This window comes from Lithobates pipiens, unplaced genomic scaffold (assembly GCF_037356315.1).
Source record: "Lithobates pipiens isolate NorthernLeopardFrog02 unplaced genomic scaffold, aLitPip1_a1.2 Scaffold_37, whole genome shotgun sequence".
NCBI lineage: Eukaryota > Metazoa > Chordata > Amphibia > Anura > Ranidae > Lithobates > Lithobates pipiens.
The window spans coordinates 18278989-18300651 of record NW_027507825.1 but is presented as its reverse complement, the minus strand read 5'-3'; the positions used below and the strand labels follow the sequence as shown (position 1 = coordinate 18300651).

At 44.0% G+C, this 21663-nt stretch overlaps 1 protein-coding gene across 1 annotated transcript in view; it reads right to left on the bottom strand.

Moving 5' to 3' along the window:
* Positions 1–21663, bottom strand: part of ABHD12B (abhydrolase domain containing 12B) — a 62839-nt gene that overhangs the window by 16329 nt on the left and 24847 nt on the right. Inside the window, exons 5-9 of the mRNA XM_077466787.1 lie at positions 21343–21373; positions 19316–19361; positions 19112–19241; positions 8632–8669; positions 372–451 (exon numbers count right to left, since the gene is read on the bottom strand). Of these exons, the coding sequence (XP_077322913.1) occupies positions 372–451; positions 8632–8669; positions 19112–19241; positions 19316–19361; positions 21343–21373 (325 nt within the window). The remainder of the gene's footprint in view (positions 1–371; positions 452–8631; positions 8670–19111; positions 19242–19315; positions 19362–21342; positions 21374–21663) is intronic.

Below are 21663 nucleotides of genomic sequence, written 5' to 3'. Positions count from 1 at the left end.
ACTTGTCATATGAAGCTTCAATAAAAGGATTTTTGGAAGTGCAGCCATCTGGAATTATTTCCTTATGTTACACAGTATGTGAGCTGGGCTAGCACCTGACTAGTGTGTGTGGGAATTAACCAGAGACTCACTCACCTGGAGCAACTTTTCTTGTTTCATGTCCTCATGAAGCTGGCGTTGTACACATGGGCATAGACATGCTGGAACATACTGCCTACAACTGTCTAAAATGACTTTGTATGTGTTAGCATTAATAGAACCCATCGCTGGAAACACCTGAACTGTAATGGAATTAGATGCGGTGCCCATATACTTTTGATCATATAGTGTTTTGAAGTTCTATGTTGCAGTTTTATGCTACAATTACGGACCTTTCCGAAGGGGTGATATGCTCCAGCATCTCGGATGTTGGTATACGGGGCCTCCAGGATCACTGCGTCAGCTGCATTCCCTGTATGGAGACAAATCACAAACAGCGATGGCAACATTTGTACAATGGATCCAACATTCCTATGATAACCTATTCTAAAGAATCAAGGGGAGTTTTTATTTGACAATCCCAGCAGGAACCTCTTTATAACTAATGCCGCGTACACACGAGCGGATTTGTATGGCGTACTTAGTTCGTCATACAATCCGACGGACAGTCCGTCGTACTTTCCACTGAACGGACTTGACCACACACGGATGCACAAACAGTCCGTCGAAAGCTTGCGCGATGACGTGTACAGCACGTATGACGGGACTAGAAATAGGAAGTCCAATACACAGCAAAGCACCCTTCCGCCGTGTAAATCCTTTCTGGGCATGCGCCATTCTTAGTCCATCGAACTAGCCTACTGACGAGCGGATTGTCCGCTGAAACCAAAGTACGACGGACAGAATTTAGAAAAATCCGAAATACTTAGTACGCCGGACTGCACGCTGAAAAAGTCAGCTGAAGCCCACACACGAGCGGATTGTCCGCTGAAATGTGTTTCGACGGACTAAGTACGCCATACAATCCACTCGTGTGTACGCGGCATAACAAAGATTAATTAGAAGAATTTAGGTTCTTCAGCCTATAAAAGCACCTCTTTGCTAGCCTATGTCTCCATGCACACATAGGGGTATTAAAAAAAAAAAAAAAAAAAAAAAAAAAAAAAGAAGGAGTATTACAGGCAAAGAAACAATCCCATCAAAGGAGCATTCAGGAGAGGAGAGAAGAGCAGTGCAAACTCAAAACATGCCTAAACGCATTTTAAACTCACATAAATGCTAGACGCCTCTAGTGTTTGAGAGTTAACGTGATTGTAAACTATCACCTTGTAAACCAACCTTTTTTTTAATTTTTTTTTTTTTTTTAATGTAGCGGCGGCTCCTGACAAGCACGCGTTATGCGTTTTTCAAAATGTAACTTTACCCAAACTACAGTTTGGTTTGGGTCTATTTGCCTAAATTTGACTTCTGTGTCAGTCTGACTGGGCTGTGAGATGTTCAGCCTGGCCACAGGGTGGGGCGCTGTCTCTGGTGGCAGGAGTGGAACTATAGTCTGGTTAGGCGTTTAAATTTACTCTCTTTCGAAGTCAGGTCAGTGGGAGTGGCCCTCCAGCTGTGCCCTCTTGGGGAGGGTATTTAAGATGCGGACGTCACTAGACTTGTGCACAATGGAAAATTTTGTTTAGTTTCGGTTCGCTGTCATTCGTAAAATACATCATTTCGTTATGTTATATTCGTTATGTTACGTTAATACGTTGTCGGATAATTTGTTATTATTCGTAGAGTGTCGAATTCATTTGTTGAAATTCGCTATTTATGTATGTATAGACATTCGTGATAATGATTTGTAGTTTGGAAAGTCGTTTGTTTATTGAATCTTTTAACACGCACAATGACAACGTCTCTTCTCCTCGGCTCAAATACAACACAACACCCTTCTAACTCAGTTTTTAGGAATGCCCTTTGCCAGTAATCCAACCTCCGACACAAAATTAATTAGCTGATTGGACTATAAGATTTACTTTGAGCTGACCCTTTGTTTCTTTAGATCTTTAAAGAATTACCGAATCATGTCGAATTCATTCATTATATTTCTTTCTTATTCGTTCTTATTCGTTATTTTTTTTATTCGGACATTCGGATGCATCCGAATGTCCGAAAGATGCAAAATTCGGCCGAATTTCGATTCGTTACGAAACGAATTGCACAAGCCTAGACGTCACGTGGTTCGGGGTTCCGGTCCAGAATGATGTGCTGACTACATTGTCCTGGTCCTCCTGACCAGCCCCCAGGAAGGCTGTGGCCTGGGGTGCAGATCCACCGACTTTAATGTATCGGGGCTGGCTAGCCCAAGGCAAGGGAACTAAGGAAGGATTCTAAGGTGGATGGGTGCCGTCTCCGGTTTGGGAGAGACCCAGTGTACTTCAAGTATTCCAGGAGAGGACTCTTTAGAAGAACACCATGTGTAAATTTGGTTTTCTTAACAAGAGTCTGGAAGGGCTGAAGAAACCGAGAGAATCCGGTCTTGTGGATATCCCCAAGCAGGCTGAAAGATCCAGGAATCCTACAAGTGTTCTACAGCTTAGTTTCCCTACATGTTCTACAACAACGTCTGTGACAAAGACCTTGTTCCTGAGTAAGCCCCTTGTTGGCTGCTAGGCCTTGTGAGAGAGGGACTGTCCAACCTGAGTGACCATCCAGCTGCGAATGGCTATTCTCTGGATGCAGTCAAAGCAAGCAAGTTCTTCAACGTTTTTGACTTTGACATTGAGAGTACCTGAACTTTCCTTTCCAACTCTCTGATCCCAAGCTGAAAGACTGTTCAATGGTTTGAGTTTTTGCAAATAAAATCCATTCAAGTGGATCTGTTGCCAGTCTCAAGTTACTGGGCCATCTACCCGGGACATCCCCTAGACGTGCCACAAGGAGAAGGAAAGGTAACGGTAAGCCCAAAAATAACCAGCAGCTCCTTCAGGGGTTAGTGCTACATTTGTAAGACTCCATTCACATCGATTTACTGACATTTTTTGGGCTTTTTACAAGCTTTTTTAAAGCATTTTAAAAGTGTATTACAAGCGTTTTACAGCTTCAGGTGCTTTTGTTTAGCAAATAGAAAGAACCAGGGGGAGGAAATTGGGGGTGGAGAGCTGCTATTTGAGCATTTTCCAAGTGTTTTTCCTGCTCAAGTCAGGCATTTCTATTGAGGTCTATGGGGCCAAAAATGCCTGTAATCTGCCAAAAAGAAGCTCATATACTTATTTGAGCTTCAGGTGTTTTGCTACAGGAGACAGAACACTCATGCGTGAACAGAGGCCATTGAAATGAATGGGATTTTGCTTGTTGGGGGCTTTGGAGTTTCAGAACCGAGCGTTATACAAGCTGAAAAATGCTCAAGTGTGAACAGGGTCTAAGTGATCACATCCCCTCCGTTTTTTCTCTTCTCGGCTGCAAGGAAGCTTTGGGGAGGAGAAGCAACAGTACACTGATCTTCCCAGTGAATTACTGTGCAGCGGGGGCATGTCAGGACAAGTCTTATCATTGGAGGTAGTAGCCCAAGTTCCCAACATAGCTAGAGAACTGAGGACGGTGTGTTCTCCTGCTTAGTGTGGTCATTTTTTATAAGGACAGCAGAGGGACTGGCAGGAACATTGGTGATTTCACAGAAAGGAAGGAATACAAAGAGAACAGGAGACGCTCATACAAGTACATGGTACAGCAGACACATATCAGGAACATCAAATGTTGGGGTAACAAACACTTTATTGCATGCAAAGTGGCCAGAATAAAATGAATATTAGGGCCAATAGAATATATTAACGCTCAAATGCCATGCCCCCCCCTCCCTCCCTTTCCCCTCCTGCACTTACCCCATTCAGGTTGCGGCTTCGGCAGCTTCCCCTCTGTGTCTCCTCCAGAGTCCCAGCGGACGCTTCTCCTCCTGGCCAATCAGGATTTAGGACTCACGGCCAATCGGGTCTTAGGACTCCCAGGAGGAGGAGCAGAAAAACATTAGCAAATATTAATTTGCTAATGCCACACAACTGGGTGGGCTTGGGGTACAGAGCTCTTTTTGAAGCCAATTTAGCCTCAGGCTCTACTCATGTGCTTGCAAAAAAATACAAATAAAAAAAAAACCCCATTGGAATCCATGCGTCCGGTGCCCTGCATGTAGATTAGGGGCCAGGCACATGGATTAGGGGGGGAGGCACCCCTGCTGGTTTCTTAACTTTTTTTTACTAAGAGCTGAACTTCATAAACCCCAGTGCTAAACTCCTCTCTCTCTCTCAAGCTAAATTCCACTTACTATCCTCCCGTTCAAGGACAATTCTTTAATGGCTAATAAAATGTATATGGGGTTGGAAATGTCTAGTAAAAAGTAATCTTGGTTGGAAATGTATTTAAAACATTTAAACAAGAATGTCAAATACAATACAAAGTTTTTCAGGGAAAGGACTGCTCCCTTCTTCAGGGCTTAGCATAAAAAAAGTGAAAAACAAATACTACATTAAATAAGATAAAAACACAATTATTGTATATATTATGTATTTTTTTTTTTTGTTTGTTTCCAATTGTAAAGTATTATTTACTATATATTATGATTTATTTTTTAAATGGTTAGTCCTAAAGAAGGGGGGTGTCATGTCCCCTGAAACGTGTTGGCTGTATTCTTGTTCAATAAATGTTTTAAATTAATTTCCAAATGGGATAATCATTTTTATGTGTTGCGTCCAGTCCAGTTTTTGAGGTTCTAAAAAGCAATTCTTTTTTTTTTACCTTTAACTCTTTATTGAGATGACATATACAATATTTTAGAAAACCTTGAATTACGCCAATATATCCACTTGCCGACCAGCGCACGGCGATGTACGTCGACAGAATGGCACGGGCAGGCAAATGTGCGTACATGTACGTCCCTTTAAATTTGCCGCCCTGCCATCGGGAGCGCCCCGCCGGCGCTGGTCGGGACCCCCGTGAGTCCGGTCGCGGGACCCGCGGACTCGATCGCCGCGGGCATCCCCGCGATCGTCTCACGGAGCGGCCGAATGGAGAAGTGCCGTTGTAAAAAACATTTCTCCATTCTGCCTAGCAACTAGTGACGCCGATCTCTGCTCCATGTGATTGGAGCAGAGATCAGTGTTCACTAAATGAAAGCCCAACCCCCCCACAGTTAGTAACACGCCCCTAGGAACACTTAACCCCTACACTGCCACCCACTGGTTAACCCCTTCATTGCCAGTGTCATTTACACAGGAATCACTGCATTTATATAGCAGTGATTACTGTATAAATGACAATGGTCCCAAAAATGTGTCAAAAATGTCCGATGGGTCCCCCACAATGTCGCAGTCACAATAAAAATCGCTGATCGTCGCCATTACTAGTAAAAAAAAAAATAATAAAAAATTATTAATAAAATGCTATAAAACTATCCATATTTTGTAAACGCTATAACTTTTGCGCAAACCAATCAATAATCGCTTATTGCAATTTTTTTTACCAAAAATATGTAGAAGAATACGTATCGGCCTAAACTGAGGGAAAAAAATGTTTTTTTATATATTTTTGGGGGATATTTATTATAACAAAAAGTAAAAAATAATGCGTTTTTTTCAAAATTGTCGCTCTATTTTTGTTTATAGCGCAAAAAATAAAAACTGCAGGGGTGATCAAATACCACCAAAAGAAAGCTCTATTTGTGGGGAAAAAAGGACGTCAATTTTGTTTGGGAGCCACGTCGCATGACCGCGCAATTGTCAGTTAAAGCGACGTAGTGCCGAATCGCAAAAAGTGGTCTGGTCTTTGACCAGCAAAATGGTCCGGTCTGAAAGTGGATATACCCACAAGGAGGACAGTTAGTAGGTTTCAAACAGAGATGAAATTATTGTGGACATCTCATTTAATTGGTCTATAAAATATTGAGAAAAGAAAGAAATAAGAAAAATAGCAAGAGGAGAAAAATAATAAAATTATAAAATAAAAAAAAATGTAATGGGAGGTGGAAGTGGAGGGTTTAGGAGGTGCCAGGGGTAGTAGATATATAACCTTAAGTCCTATCCAATGGTTACAGACACTCAGGGATCAAAGCTAGTAATAGCAAAGATATCCATACAGTCATGTAGTTCAGGCGATTTCTATTTGGATGCCATAATGTTCATGTAATCTGGGGTGGATTTGAATGCTAACCAACCTGCCCATGTATAGTGAAAGAAGATCGAGGGTTACGGAATGTAGAGCTTAAATTTGATCAACTGCCTGTACCCAAGATTTAATAAATGGAATTTTTTTTTTTTTTCAGTCAGGAGTTCTTTATTGAAGGAATAAAATGCAACATACATATCCATAATGCAGACTTATATCATGCACACCGCATGATGCATCAGATCTACATCACATAACCAAGACTACCCATTGCCCCCCATATTCATACCCCACTCATCAAGGAGATCTGTTCATTTTAGTGAAGAGTTACCCAAGCCAGCAGCGGATGGTCCAGCCAGTCTACTAAGGGGGGGGGGGGGGGGGGACAGACAGAAAGGCGAAATGAGGGGAAATGGGAGGGGGGGGAGGGGAAAAAAAGGGAGGGAGAAGGGGGAGGCAGCTGAACCCTCCATCCAGGGTGGAAACAAACAAAACTCTGGACAGCCGCACTCCAGATTAAGTAAAAAATGAAAATGCCTTTATTTCTTCAAGTGAAAAAACTCCATATCACACGAAACATCACAGCAAAGGGAAAAATAGAACAAAATTGCTGACGCGTTTCACGCTAAAACCAGCGCTTACTCATAGCACCTCCATCCAGGGTGACCATATTTTTTCAAATTTCCAGGGGCACCCTCGATTAATGTATGTGAGTTTATATAGCAGCAAGGCAGCATTTATTCTTTTCTCCCAGGAGGACACGGGGGGGGGGGTTTCAGGGATGTCCACCCACACAGTATCTCTTTCTTTGCATAAATCAGAAGGTGAAAAATTAACAATTTGCTATGGTGGGACCTCTGGTCATCATCTACCACCCCCAGCAAAGCCAACTCAGGCGTTACAGGGACAGAGAGTTCCAGGTGGGTGTTTAGCTGTTCAAATATTCCAGACCAGAAGGGCCGCAGGGCCGGGCACGTCCAGAACATATGCAAGTATACCCCAGGGGATCCCCCACACCTTGGGCAGCCCGGGTCCATAAATGGAATTTTTAGAAAGCAATTCTAAATGCAGCACAGTGGTGTAGTGGTTAGCACTCTCTCACCTAGCAGTAAGAATGGTCGCTGGTTCAAATCCCAACCATGACACTACCTGCCTGGAGTTTGCATGTTCTCCCTGTGCCTGTGTGGGTTTCCTCCGGGTACTCCGGTTTCCTCCCACACTCCAAAGACATGCAGGGAGGTTAATTGGCTTCTGTCAAAAAATTGGCCCTAGTATATGAATGGGGACCTAGGATTGTGGGCTCCTTGAGGGTAGGGACAGAAATGAGTGTGTACAGGGATAGGGACAATTGTAGACACTCACTCAGGTTGAACTGGATGGACTGGTGTCTTTATTCAACCTTACTAACTATGAATTATTCTATACTGATCAGAGAGGTAGCAGCCTATAATCTCAATCAGGTCTATACACATTTTACTTTGATAACATGTTCACCTCCTTTAAGGAGAACACCCTCCACCTTTGGACTCACACTAATACCATTTCTGACCAACGCCTGTCCAGAGCTACCACCTTTTTTTTATACCAGTTCAATTGCTAAGGCTCCTTTTACAACTCCAATGTTGGTACAACTTTGGATGGGTGTGACTTGGATAGGACTTTGACCAGTGATGATGGACAACTGTTACATTGTAGAACATTCAGGTATGACTTTCATGCAACTTTTTAGGGTTAGGCTCGGTTCACACAGGGGGCGACACGACTTGCAGCGCGACTCACAGATGCGACCTGCACACAACTTCAGCGGCGACTTGCAAAACGACTTCTGTATAGAAGTCAATGCAAGTCGCTTGAAGTCGCCCCAAAATTGTACAGGAACCTTTTTTCTAAGTCGGAGCGACTTGAGTCGCTCCTATTAGAATGGTTCCATAGTACAGAACGGAGCGCGACTTGTCAGGCGGCTAAGTCGCCTGGACAAGTGGCTCCTCTGTGAACCGGCACTTAGACTTTGAAGTCTATGGCCCTCAAGTTGCCTGAAAATTGAACCAAAGTAGTGCATGAACTATTTGAAGTCGCTGAAACTTTAAGGCGCACATATATAAATGGTTATCATTGGAAAACATGGGGAATGACTTGTCACGCAACTTCAACTTTGATGTCACAAGTGTGAATGGAGCCTAATAAAGGAAATCTCATTGTACAAAAGTATTGTGGATTTGCTCCAATGGCGGAGCTTAGCGGGGAAGTCTAGCCTTTAGTAAAGTGAAACTAGGATCAGAGGGGTGCACAGAAGTGACGTTTTTATTTCTGGTCCTGCTCTTGGGCATATCTTTATCTTTTAAAAGTTTGAATTGAATGACAGGTTTCTTTTGAAAAGCATAATCCAGGTTTTGTGGAGTAAAAAAAACATCCACCCGAGGTCAATGAATTTATTTATTTTTTCTCATATGAGCTATAATCTGGTTGAATTTTCATAATCTGGAATTGGTATTTGTAGTTAACAAAGATGCTCACCTTTTTCTTGCAGTTTCCTGGCTGCATTAGTGGCAATACTGTCAATATGAAAACAAATAAATGTAAAACACCAAATGAGACCTCATCGTTTTTTTACCAGAAGATTCGATAGTCACTATAAATTGAATTACATCCAAAACACATCTTTTTTGATTGGATAAAGTGGAAAAGGGTTAGAACCTCTTTTGCATGTTTACAGATATTTATGACCCCACTGGGGAATGTCACCCAACTTCCTCTACCAGTGACACAACGCAAAGTGAGAAGATGTCTCATCAACGGTGAAAAAGACATCAGTAAAAACGAATTGTTTGCAAGCATGTTTAAAAAAAAAATAATAATAATTTTAGACATTAAGATCCATTTAAACTCTCAAACATTATATATTTTCTGAAAGCAGAGACCCTGGAGAGTAAAATAGTGGTAGTTCCAACTATATATCATATGATAGTAGCACAATGGTTTAAGAAATGCAAAATTTCAGTACAAATACACTAAAGTTAATTTAAGACACACAAACCCAGTAAAATATAAAAGAGAACATTGCACAGAGTAAACAGATACCCAACCTAAAATGTGATGTAGCGCCGGACTCCTGAAGAGCACTGTTTTTGCAAATTTCGTTTTTTTCTAAGACTATAGTTGGGTTTTAGGGTAAATTTCATTAAATTATGGTCTCGGCCTCAGTTTAGCTGGACTGTACTATGTTCTGTCTGGCCATAGGTGTGGGTGTCACCTATGACAGGCATTGGAACGCAGTCTGTTTGGACGCATTGGGTACCAATCTCTCTCTCAAGGCCAATCAGTGGGTGCGTTGTCTCGCTGTGTATTTCAGGAGAGGGTATTTTAGGTGCTGAGGTCACGTAGTTCTGGGTTCTGGTCCAGAAGTTTGTTCTGACTATCTGGTCCTGGTCCTCCTGACCAGCTCCCAGAGGCCCTCATGGCCTGGGGTGCGGATCCATGAGTTTCCAAGTCAGGCTGGCTAGCCCAAGGCACAGTAACTGGAAGGAGGGTTCTGAGGTGGTCCGGTGCCGTCTAGGGTTTGGAGAGGCCCAGCAACTGAAAACGCAACCAGGGGAGGACTCTTCAGAAGAGGGCCATGCACGAGGCTGGCTGCTCGGTAAGAGCCTGGAAGCTAAGCTGTAAGGACACCAAGCGAATCTGCATTTCTTACGGAATCGCCAGACCGGCTGCAAGATACTGGTACTGTAAAGCCACGTACACACGCTCGGATTGTATGGCCTACTTAGTCCGTCATACAATCCGACGGACAGTCCGTCATACTTTCGAATGAATGGAGTTGACCACACACGGATGCACAAACAGTCCGTCGAAAGCTTGCGCGATGACGTGTACAGCACGTACGACGGGACTAGAAATAGGAAGTCCAATACACAGCAATGCAACCTTCCGCCGTGTAAATCCTTTCTGAGCATGCGCCATACTTAGTCTGTCGAACTAGCCTACTGACGAGCGGATTGTCCGCTGAAACCAAAGTATGACGGACAATATTACGGAAATCCTGAAATACTTGGTACGCCAGACTGCACGCTGAAAAAGTCTGCTGAAGCCCACACACGAGCGGACTGTCCGCTGAAATGTGTTTCGACGGACTAAGTAGGCCATACAGTCCGCCCGTGTGTACGCGGCTTAAGAGTTCCTAATTTCATCCTTCAGTTACAACTAAGTTCCTGTGAGAGACTTTCTGTTCTGTTCTAAAGTTCTACAACCAAGTCTGTGGCAGAGACTTTGCTATACTTAATAACCACTACAATACCGGGCACTTTCGCCCCCTTCCTTCCCAGCCCAATTTTCAGCTTTCATCGCTCTAGCGCTTTCAGTGACAATTGCGCGGTCATGCTACACTGTACCCAAATGAAATTTTTATCATTTTGTTCGCACAAATAGAGCTTTATTTTGGTGGTATTTATTCACGACTCGGTTTTTTTTTTTTTGCGATATAAGCGCAAAAAAAGTGGAAATTTGGAAAAAAACATTATTTTCTTTTTTCTATTTTAAAAGAAATCCAATAAAATCTAATTTTGTCATAAATTTAAGCCAAAATGTATTCTGCTACATGTTTTTGGTAAAAAAAAATCCGTTAAGTGTATAATAATTGGTTTGTGTGATCACGGACATATCTACGCAAATGATCATGTACATATGTGTGCAGATAATCATTGGGACATGTGATTTTAGTGGGACATATGTGGGGGACATGTTTTTATTATTAGGGACATGTGTTTTTATTATTTGGGGACATGTATGTTTTGGGGACATGTGTGTTGTGGGGACATATGTGGGGACATTGTGTTTATACTGTGTGGTGTGTTGTGTGTTTACACTAGACTGGTGATCAGTTAGTAAAAAGCTGTAAAAACAGCTCATACTCACTGATCATCAGCCGGCTGCAGCGATCCGCTCTCCTCTCCTCAGCGATGACTCTGTGTGAGGAGAGGAGGAGCCGATTGCCTAGCAACCAGCTGTTTGTTTATATCACATGACAGCCGTGATTGGACACGGCCATCATGTGATCAGGAGGGCCAATCACAGAGCCCTCCTGCCGATCAGAGATGCGCCGTGTCCGGGTGACACGAGCACATCGGGATCGCGCCGCTGCGTGCGCGCGATCCCGCTCCTTCTGAAGGACGTTCAGGAACATCCTATCAGAAGTAGACGGCTCCCACCCGGCCAAAGCACATATTACGAAGTGGTTAAATCACCTGTCAGTTTCTAAATCCAAAAAAAGGGGATTTATCCGATAGTTGAAATATCCAGTTGCTATTGCATGGCTATTCCCTGGATCACCTAGAGAGAGACATTCAAGTGTCAGAAGTTCCAAGAGTACCTGAGCTTTCCTACCCATACCCTCTATTCCTTACTGAGAGACCGAGTTCTGTTCAACGTTTTTTGCAAGTAAAAATTCCTAAAAGAGATTCGAGTGTCGGTCTCTACAGTTTATTGGGCCATCAACCTCGGGAAACCCCTAGAAGAGCACGAGTTGGAGAAGGTAACGGTAAGCCCAGCAAAACCAGCCGCTCCCTCGGGGGTCAGTGCTACAGTGATAAAAGGAGCAATGAGAAGTTAATGGTGCCGCAACACCAAGCAAGTATAAAAATATCAAAATTTTATTGAGACAATAATTAAAATCAGCATAAAAACATCATACAGTGTCCATGCGAATATGGAAGAAATGCAGTATATATGAAGCTGGATATACTGCATTTATTCCATAATTGCATTGGACACTGTATGATGTTTTTATACTGATTTTAATTATTGTCTCAATAAAAAGTTGATATTTTTATACTTACTTTGTGTTGTGGCACCTTTAGAATCCCATTGCTCCTTTTTGCTTGATTTAGGCTGGGTTCACACCTACGCGAATTGGATGTGGGTTTCTCCGCATTCAATTTGCATAGCAGGGGAATGTGACCAACTCTCTATGGAGTCCTTTCACATATCCCCGGGGCGGCTGCAGAGCGCACTGTGAATCTTTGGCTCTGGTTTTAAGGCCGAATTCAGGCAAAGATTCTGCCCTGACTCGTTGCTGTGCGATCTGCGGCCGGTTTAGGTGTGAACCGAGCCCAAGGGATGTGGTGCCAATGGCTTTCCGACATCCAGAAATTCAATGATATGTTAGATACCCAACATGTTAAAGTGGTTGTAAACCCTTACAACACACTTTGACCTACAGGTAAGCCGAGATTGAGGCTTACCTGTAGGTCCAAGAAATATCTCCTAAACCTATACGGTTTAGGAGATATTTACCTGAAGACAGCGGCGCGCAGGCGCACTGAGCGCGGCATCGTCAACGACGTAGATGCTGCGCGTGTCGGCTCCCGTGCGCATGCGCGGGAGTGACGTCATCGCAGCTTCGCCAAATGACAGAGCTGCGGCGGAGCTGCGAGACCCCACCGAGAAGATGGATGCGCCGGACTACAGGGGACATCGGTGACTTCGCTGGCTCCTGTGACAGGTAAGTGACACATAATGGACTACTATGCGATGCGATGCATAGTAGTCCATTATGCTTTACCTTTGCAGGGAATGAAAGAGGAAGTAAACCCATCAGGGTTTACTTCCTCTTTAAGGCTTAATTGCATGGGCCCATGAAATAGCAACAAATTTTGGTACCCTATATTTTCCATAGGTGATGCTTTAAAAGTCCCTGTGGACCATCAATTTAGAGTTAAAGTGTTACTAAACCCACAACAGTAAAATCAGTCTGTATATGCAGTAAAGTGTGCTCATTATACTCACTATGGAACATAAGGGGTAAATCCTCTGCATTGTGTAAATAGGCTGTTTGATCCTGTAAGCACAGATCCATTGCCAAAACATGTCCAGATAAGACAGACTTAGTGGAGTCAGACTCCACATGCTCAGTTTGGTGTGTATTGCTAGAGCGTTTTTTTCTTTTCTTGGGAGAGTGCATGTGATCAGCACAGAGCCAATCAGCACTGATAGCTCAGACCGTGCCATATGAAAACTCCTCATACAAGCTATAACCAGACACTGATAGAAGTCACAGGTCTGCTATATACTGCTGATTAGAGAGGTATTTAGTATATGATATAGATCAGTATATGTACAGGTGCCCCTGACATGAGTATTTACGTTCGTATGAGTGTGTATGTAGGTTCGAGGGAGGCATAACAATTTTTTTATTTTTCATCACATAGGGGACAAAAAGTTCCCCAATTGATGGCTAATTTGACAGGTTCTCTCTGTAGCATCCTTGCTCTAAACAGATCAGCTAGTAAATTTACCGTAGTTGTGCTAGGTGGTAACTAAGCCTGGTCAATTTGTGGTCTTTGATCAAATGGGTTTCTAGTCCTAACCTTGGGTTTAACTGATTTCTCTCTTTTGTCAATGGGTGGCACTGTTGCCTTTGGCATTAGTATGATAGAGTACAGTGAATTCAGGTTATGAGTGAATATGCTTTTCTCAGCCAATCAGCAGGAGTTTCTTTGATCGCTGAGGCTGCTGGGATAGGCTATTTATTTGGAGAGAGTTAGGTGGTCGGTGTTCTTTCCACTTGAGCTGCGGCCTGAGTGGGTGTGTGTGGAGCAGCAGCAGCAGAGGTGTAGGCCTTAAGTATGAAGCCTAACCACATGTAAAGAGGCTCGGCCCGAGGGGAGCCTGATAGTTGCCTGGAGGCAAGGGCATAGTTGCCAATTGTCCCGAATTTCCTGGGACGGAATGTCTTTAGACCTTTGTCCCTGTTTAAACTCTTATGTAACAGCTCACTCGCCCAGAGGAGGATACAAGAGGCGGAGCCCGGAAGGCTGCCAATAGAAATGGAGCTGCTGCCAACTCCCTGCCCCCCAGGCTTCTGCCAGTCTGTGACATGTTATGGGAAAGGCCGCAGGGTGGGGGGTTGGTGGCAGCTCCATTTCTATTGGCAGCTACCTGGGCTTCACCTCTTGTTTCCTCCCCTGGGTGAGAGACCTGTTAGATGAAAGCTGGTCTTCTGTAATGGCGGCAGATATCAAACCAATCATGATTATCCGACGAGAGGCAGAGCCAAGGTACTCTGCTGGGGTCACTTGGTGTAAGGAGGGACTCCACTGGGGGCACCTGATGTAAGGAGGGACTCCACTGGGGGAACCTGGTAGATTTCTGGTGGCAGGCGACGTGGCAAGTGACACCCTCAGTGCTCCCACTGATTCTGCATTATGGTGAGTTGAACTATTTCATTTTATATTACAATGTAATACTAGAAATAATGCGCTTCAATCATCCTGACACCATAACAACCATGGTGCCGTGATGATTGAAGTGCTAACACCAGGTGTTTGGAGTATCTTTCTCTGCTGATTGTTAAACTTTCTGGAATACACATATTTCTATTGTGGTGTAAGATCTGGGCCTGCTGTCCCTCCATCCCTCTTTCTTCCCTTTCCTATCCCTTTCTTTATCTCTTTCTCTCCCCCCTCTCCCTTTCTTCCTTCATCCCTCGTTCATCTCAGTCTCGAACCACACCCCCTTTGCACCAGGCCTCCTTTAAGCCACGCCCAATATGTAGTTTAACCACTTTCAGACCGGACCATTTTGCTGGTAAATGACCAGAGGTCTTTTTACACTTTGGCACTGCGCTGCTTCAACTGGTAATTGCGCGGTCATGCAATGTTGTACCCAAACAAAATTTGCGTCCTTTTCTTCCCACAAATAGAGCTTTCTTTTGATGGTATTTGATTGCCTCTGCGATTTTTATTTTTTGCGATATAAACGTAAAAAGACCGCAAATTTTGAAAAAAAATGATATTTTCTACTTTTTGTTATTAGAAAAATCCAATAAACTCAATTTTAGTCATACATTTAGGCCAAAATGTATTCAGCCACATGTCTTTGGTAAAAAAAAAGTCAATAATTGTATATTTATTGGTTTGCGCAAAAGTTGTCACATCTACAAACTAAGGTACGTTTTCTGGAATTTACGCAGCTTTTAGTTTACGACTGCCTATCTCATTTCTTGAGGTGCTAAAATGGCAGGGCAGTACAAAACCCCCCCAAATGACCCCATTTTGGAAAGTAGACCCCCTAAGGAAATTGATAAGAGGCATGTTGAGCCCATTGAATATTTTATTTTTTTGCCTCAAGCGATTGAATAATGACAAAAAAAAAAATTTTTTTTTTTTTTTACACAAAGTTGTCACTAAATGATATATTGCTCACACATGCTATGGGCGTATGTGAAATGACACCCCAAAATAAATTCTGCTGCTTCTCCTGAGTATGGGGATACCACATATGTGGGACTTTTTGGGAGCCTAGCCGCGTACGGGGCCCCGAAAACCAAGCACCGCCTTCAGGCTTTCTAAGGGCGTAAATTTTTGAGTTCACTTCTCACTACCTATTACAGTTTTGAAGGCCATAAAATGCCAAGATGGCACAAAACCCCCACAAATGACCCCATTTTAGAAAGTAGACACCCCAAGCTATTTGCTGAGAGGCATGTTGAGTCCATGGAATATTTTATATTTTGCCACAAGTTGCGGGAAAATTACAAACTTTTTTTTTTTTTTTTTTTTTTTCACAAAGTTGTCACTAAATGATATATTGCTCACGCATGCCATGGGCATATGTGAAATGACACCCCAAAATAAATTCTGCTGCTTCTCCTGAGTATGGGGATACCACATATGTGGGACTTTTTGGGAGCCTAGCCGCGTACGGGGCCCCGAAAACCAAGCACCGCCTTCAGGCTTTCTAAGGGCGTTACAGTTTTGAAGGCCATAAAATGCCAAGATGGCACAAACCCCCCCCAAATGACCCCATTTTGGAAAGTAGACACCCCTAAATTTAGGGGTACACTAGTGAGACTAGGTAATAAATGGCGGGTGCCCTGAAACTATAAAAAAATAACTAACCAACCAGCGTCACCTGTAACAGTTATATGGTGATCACTGGTGAAAGGGTTAACTAGGGGGCAATCAGGGGGCTTTATGCGGTAGTATATGGGGGTCCCTGGCGCTATAAAAAGCTGCAGCGAACCTAAATACCTACCTGCCTAACTAGCGTCACCTGTGACACTAATACAGCGATCAGAAAAACGATCGCTTATTAGGCTGGGTTCACACTGGAGCGATGCGGGAACGCCACGAATGCGCGGCGGGTTCCCGCATCGCATGCCTCCCGGCGGCAGTTCACACTGCCCTATGCGAACTGCTGGGAGTGTCAGTGAAATGTTACTGACACCCCCAGATCAGTTCGCATATCGCAGTGCGATCTGCAAACTCGGATCGCATGGTGTGAACACCCATGCGATCCGATTCTGCTGCGGGCCAAAAAAAGGGTCCCGTGCGAATTTGCGGCGGGTGCGGCGGGTGCGGCGAATGGCTGAACTCGAATCGCACAGAGATCGGATGTGATTTGCACTGCAGTGCGGTGCGAATCACATCCGTTCTCATAAACCGCTGCAATGTGAACCCAGCCTTAGTGACACTGGCGACGGGGGGTGATCACGGGGTTAAACCTTTATTGGGGGGGTTAGGGGGGTACCTTAGAACTAAAGGGGGCTAACCCTAACTGCCCTAACAGTTATTAGTCACAAATGACACCCGCCGGGTGATCAGGGGGTTAAACCTTTATTAGGTAATAAATGGCGGGTGCCCTGAAACTATAAAAAAATAACTAACCAACCAGCGTCACCTGTAACAGTTATATGGTGATCACTGGTGAAAGGGTTAACTAGGGGGCAATCAGGGGGCTTTATGCGGTAGTATATGGGGGTCCCTGGCGCTATAAAAAGCTGCGGCGAACCTAAATACCTACCTGCCTAACTAGCGTCACCTGTGACACTAATACGGCGATCAGAAAAATGATCGCTTATTAGGCTGGGTTCACACTGGAGCGATGCGGAAACGCCGCAAATCCGCGGCGGGTTCCCGCATCGCATGCCTCCCGGCGGCAGTTCACACTGCCCTATGCGAACTGCTGGGAGTGTCAGTGAAATGTTACTGACACCCCCAGATCAGTTCGCATATCGCAGTGCGATCTGCAAACTCGGATCGCATGGTGTGAACACCCATGCGATCCGATTCTGCTGCGGGCCAAAAAAAGGGTCCCGTGCGAATTTGCGGTGGGTGCGGCGGGTGTGGCGGGTGCGGCGGGTGCGGCGAATGGCTGAACTCGAATCGCACAGAGATCGGATGTGATTTGCACTGCAGTGCGGTGCGAATCACATTCGTTCTCATAAACCGCTGCAATGTGAACCCAGCCTTAGTGACACTGGCGACGGGGGGTGATCACGGGGTTAAACCTTTATTGGGGGGGTTAGGGGGGTACATTAGAACTAAAGGGGGCTAACTCTAACTGCCCTAACAGTTATTACAGTCACAAATGACACCAATGCAAAAAAAAAAAAAAAAAAAAAAAAATGACATTGGTGTCACTGTGACTGGGGGGCAGGGGTAATTGGGGGGGTGATCGGGGGGTAAAGGGGGGGTGTGAGTGTGCCTGGCATGTTCTACTGTGTGTGTGAGTGTTGGTGCAACTTACTGATCCGCTCTCCTCCGTGTCGGAACGAAAAATACCGACACGGAGGAGAGAATACATCACTTCCTCTCCTGTGTTTACATTACAGGAGAGGAAGTGATGTCACCGGGGATTTCTATTCGTCGGGAGCGATCGCGAGGGGGTGGCCATGAATGAATGGCCGTCCCCTCGTCCGGGATCGCTCCCGTACGAATACCGACCGCCGCAGGCACCGGGCGGGGGCCCGATCGGGCCCCCGACCCGCGGGAGGCAAGGGACGTACATGTATGTCCTTATGCCTGCCCGTGCCATTGTACCGACGTACATCGGCGTGCGGCGGTCGGCAACTGGTTAAACCACGCTTTTTTGCAGCGGAACATTTTTCTCCCCCCCCCCATAGTCATGCCTACAAATGAATGCCCCACTCCATAATTATAATAAGACTCCACCCACAGACAAAAAAAAGTGTCCCTATACATTTTTCAACAATGTTAGCAACTATGCAAGGAGAAGAAGTTGCCAGAGGGCCAGCCACTCTTGTTGCCGGAAGCAAGCGTAAAGGGGATGGAGTTCTGAAGGAGTATCAGAGGAGACTCTTAACAATCGGAGACTGAAGTAGCTGGGAAAGCTTCAGAAGAGAACTCATCCAAGAACTACAGTGGATAGCTGTGAGTAAAGCTTGAAGGAGTTGAGCTTGAGGATCTACAGTGGCATACTGTAAATAAAGTTGTTGCTATAGGAGACAGCAGTTGCTACAAAATACAGATCACTGCATTCAGCTTAAAGGCCATTTTTCTCTGTCTGCCTAGTTCTATTTTTGTCCAAGGAGTCTGCCAAGTTGCTATTGCATTTGCCTAAGGGTGTCCTGTGCCCTACTCCTCTCTCCCTGTTCATTTTTAAAAGTGACTGGCGCCCATCTTTCCACCTTGCCCTACACCCACCATGCCTAGTAACCTTCACCCTGAAGAGGAATGTCAGCCCTCCCTGACTCTGGGGGTCACCACCAGGCCTCTGGAGGTCAGGGAGAGTGCTACATCTCTAAAGAGACAGCAGGGGTCTAAAAGACCCCTGCATTCCCACTTGCCCTGCAATGAAGCTAATAGAGTGCAGATAGTGCCCCAAGAGATTTTCCACATCATACTGGCTGGGGAAGGTTGGGAAGTGACACCAGAATCTGGAAGTGATGTTTTACAGGTAGCTATGGTCCTGGGTTTGCCAATGGGTATGCAGAGCCAAGGAAACATGGGGGGGGGGGTGCTGGTTGAGGGGTGCTGGTTGACATTCATGGGGGTATGTGAAGTGATTGGGCAGCTTGTAAGAGACACACACACACACACACACTTTTTATTTGTAAAGGTTTTTGGTGAACACAAAAGTAGATTTATATCTATTGGGGCTATTGAGCGTGTTTTTGTGTTCGGAATTCAGCTTTAAACTTACAGATAAACTATGATGCCCATGAACAAGATTAAACAACGGCCCTGTTGCCAGAACTTACCCGGTGCCCAGAGAATGGCCCCAGAGGCAGACAGGGTTTCCGTGGCTGCGAGTCTTCACCCATTCATATAAATAGACGGAATCGTGGGTCACCCCGGCCTCGCTCGGTTCACCAGTGGATTCAGCAAAACCTAAAGAATAATGAATAGTGAGGAGATGAGGAGGTTGTCACTCGGCCACAATTAGGGATCGGAGAGTCACAAACCTCTGTAGTCCAGAGCCAATACATGGAAGCCGGCTTCACTGAGAACCTGCGGGGGGATTCCACATCACATCAGGACACCAAATACAACCACAAATCCCTTCTAATTCATTTATATACATTTCAGATTTTTTTACTCTTTATGAAATGACCGGACTCAATAAAAGGGATTCAACTCTTAACATAAACGAAATCTCATTCTCATTCAGATTTTCCAAATTTTGAGTTTTTGAATTTCGTGAAATTTCTGATTTTTGTAATTCGAAAATTCAAAAATTCGAAAAAAAAAGAAAAAAAAAAATGTAAAATTCAAAATAACTATTAAAAATTAGAGGTATTGCAACTTCCTTTCAAATTTGGCTGTTTTTCAATGTAACGGGGATACAAAATTTATCTGAAGTTACGAATTATCCGAAATAACGAATGCCGCATCTAAACAAATGGAATGGAACAAAATTAATAATAAATAAGAATAAAAAAAAAAAAGTTTATCATTATTTATTATTATTAGGTCGTTGCGTTCCATTTGTTTACATACGGCATTCGTTAGTTCAGATCATTCGTAACTTCGGATAAATTCGTACTTGTTTCGTTCACAAACAGCCATATTTGAAAGGAAATTCCAATACCTATAATTTAACAGTTAGAAAATCAGTAAAATTCTAAATAATAACTATTAAATTATAGGTATTGGAATTCCCTTTTAAATTTGGCTGTTTGTGAACGTAGCAAATACAAAATTTATCCACAGTTACGAATTATTTGAACTAACGAATGCCGCATCTAAGCGAATGGAACGTAACGACCTAATAATAATAAAAAAAAACTTTTTTTTAATTATTATTTATTATTAATTTGTTCCATTCCATTTGTTGAGATGCGGCATTCGTTATTTCGGATAATTCGTAACTTCAGATTAATTTGTATTCGTTACGTTCACAAACAGCCAAATTTGAAAGGAAATTCCAATACCTATAATTTTTAATAGTTAGTTATTATTTTGCATTTTACTGATTTTCTCTCTTTTTTTTTCTGATTTTCCAATTTTCGGATTTTCTAATTTTTTAAACTTCCGAATTTTTGAATTTCTGAAAATTTGAAATTCAGAAATTCGGAAATTGAAAAATTCAGAATTAACGAATTTGTCAAAATTTGTTTAAAAAAAAAAACGAATTCGGAACTAAACGAATTGCACATGTCTATATTCCTCCCCATCTTCCTTTAGACCCCTTTCACACCACACTGCCCATAGCGTGGGCGGTAAAACGCTGCTATTTCTAGCGGCGTTTTACCGCCGGATTTGCGGAACATTTCGGCCGCTAGCGGGACGCTTTTACCCCCCCCGCTAGCGGCCGAGAAAGGGTTAAAACCGCCGGCAATACGCCGCAATAGTGGCGTTTTGCCGGCGGTATTACAGCGCTGCCCCATTGATTTCAATGGGGAGGAGCGGTAAAACACAACGCTCCTTCACCGCTCCAAAGAAGCTGCTGGCAGGACTTTTCCCTGACGTCCTGCCAGCGCACCCCTGTAGTGTGAATGGTGCAGCTTTTTTAGGGCGGATTCCAGGCGCTATTTCTAACGCTATAGCGCCTGCAAAACGCCCTGGGTTGAAAGGGCTCTAAATCTTGATGTGCTTTGTGTATTTCTTCCATGTCTGTGCAGTAATCCAGTGAAAGGTTACCGCTCTGCAGGAGCTTCCTGTAATAAAGACCGCTCACTGCTGATCTCTCTCCTTGTGCAGGGTGACCAGTCTCGTCTCCGCTCCCTCCCGTCGTTTTCTGCTGGCACCCTGTGGTGGGTGGGGCCTGCTGGGCCCCTCCCACAACTCCATACAGGCTATTTAGAGTGCAGTGATGATGTCACTCCTAACTTAACAAGGTAATACATGGGTTTGCAAAAGGCATTTGGTGCACACAAAATGGATTTCGATCCTTTGCAGCTATTGAGGACTATATTTAAAAAAGAATGTTCTGGGCCCGGAGTTTTCCGCTTTGAAAAGGCAGCAATTCATAGCACAGACAAGTACTCACCTTCATTAGCTGCACTCTGTGATCGACGGCCCTGGAGAAAGAAAGAAAAATAAAATAAAAATTGAGGTCTTTGTGGGCATGAAAAAAAAAAGCTTGCTGTGGCTGTGTCTTGTAGAGGAAGTCTTAACAGGTATGGCTGCCTGACCGAATGCTATATAAAGTGGTGTATATAGTTCAATCACCCACAGGACCAATCAGAAATCATCTCACTGAGAGTAAACTGAAGTGTGCTGTAGGAGACGGTGTTGCATCCTCTGACCTTATGAATGTGCAGGACTGCTGCAGATAGAGACATCTGAACAATGGATCATATACTTTATC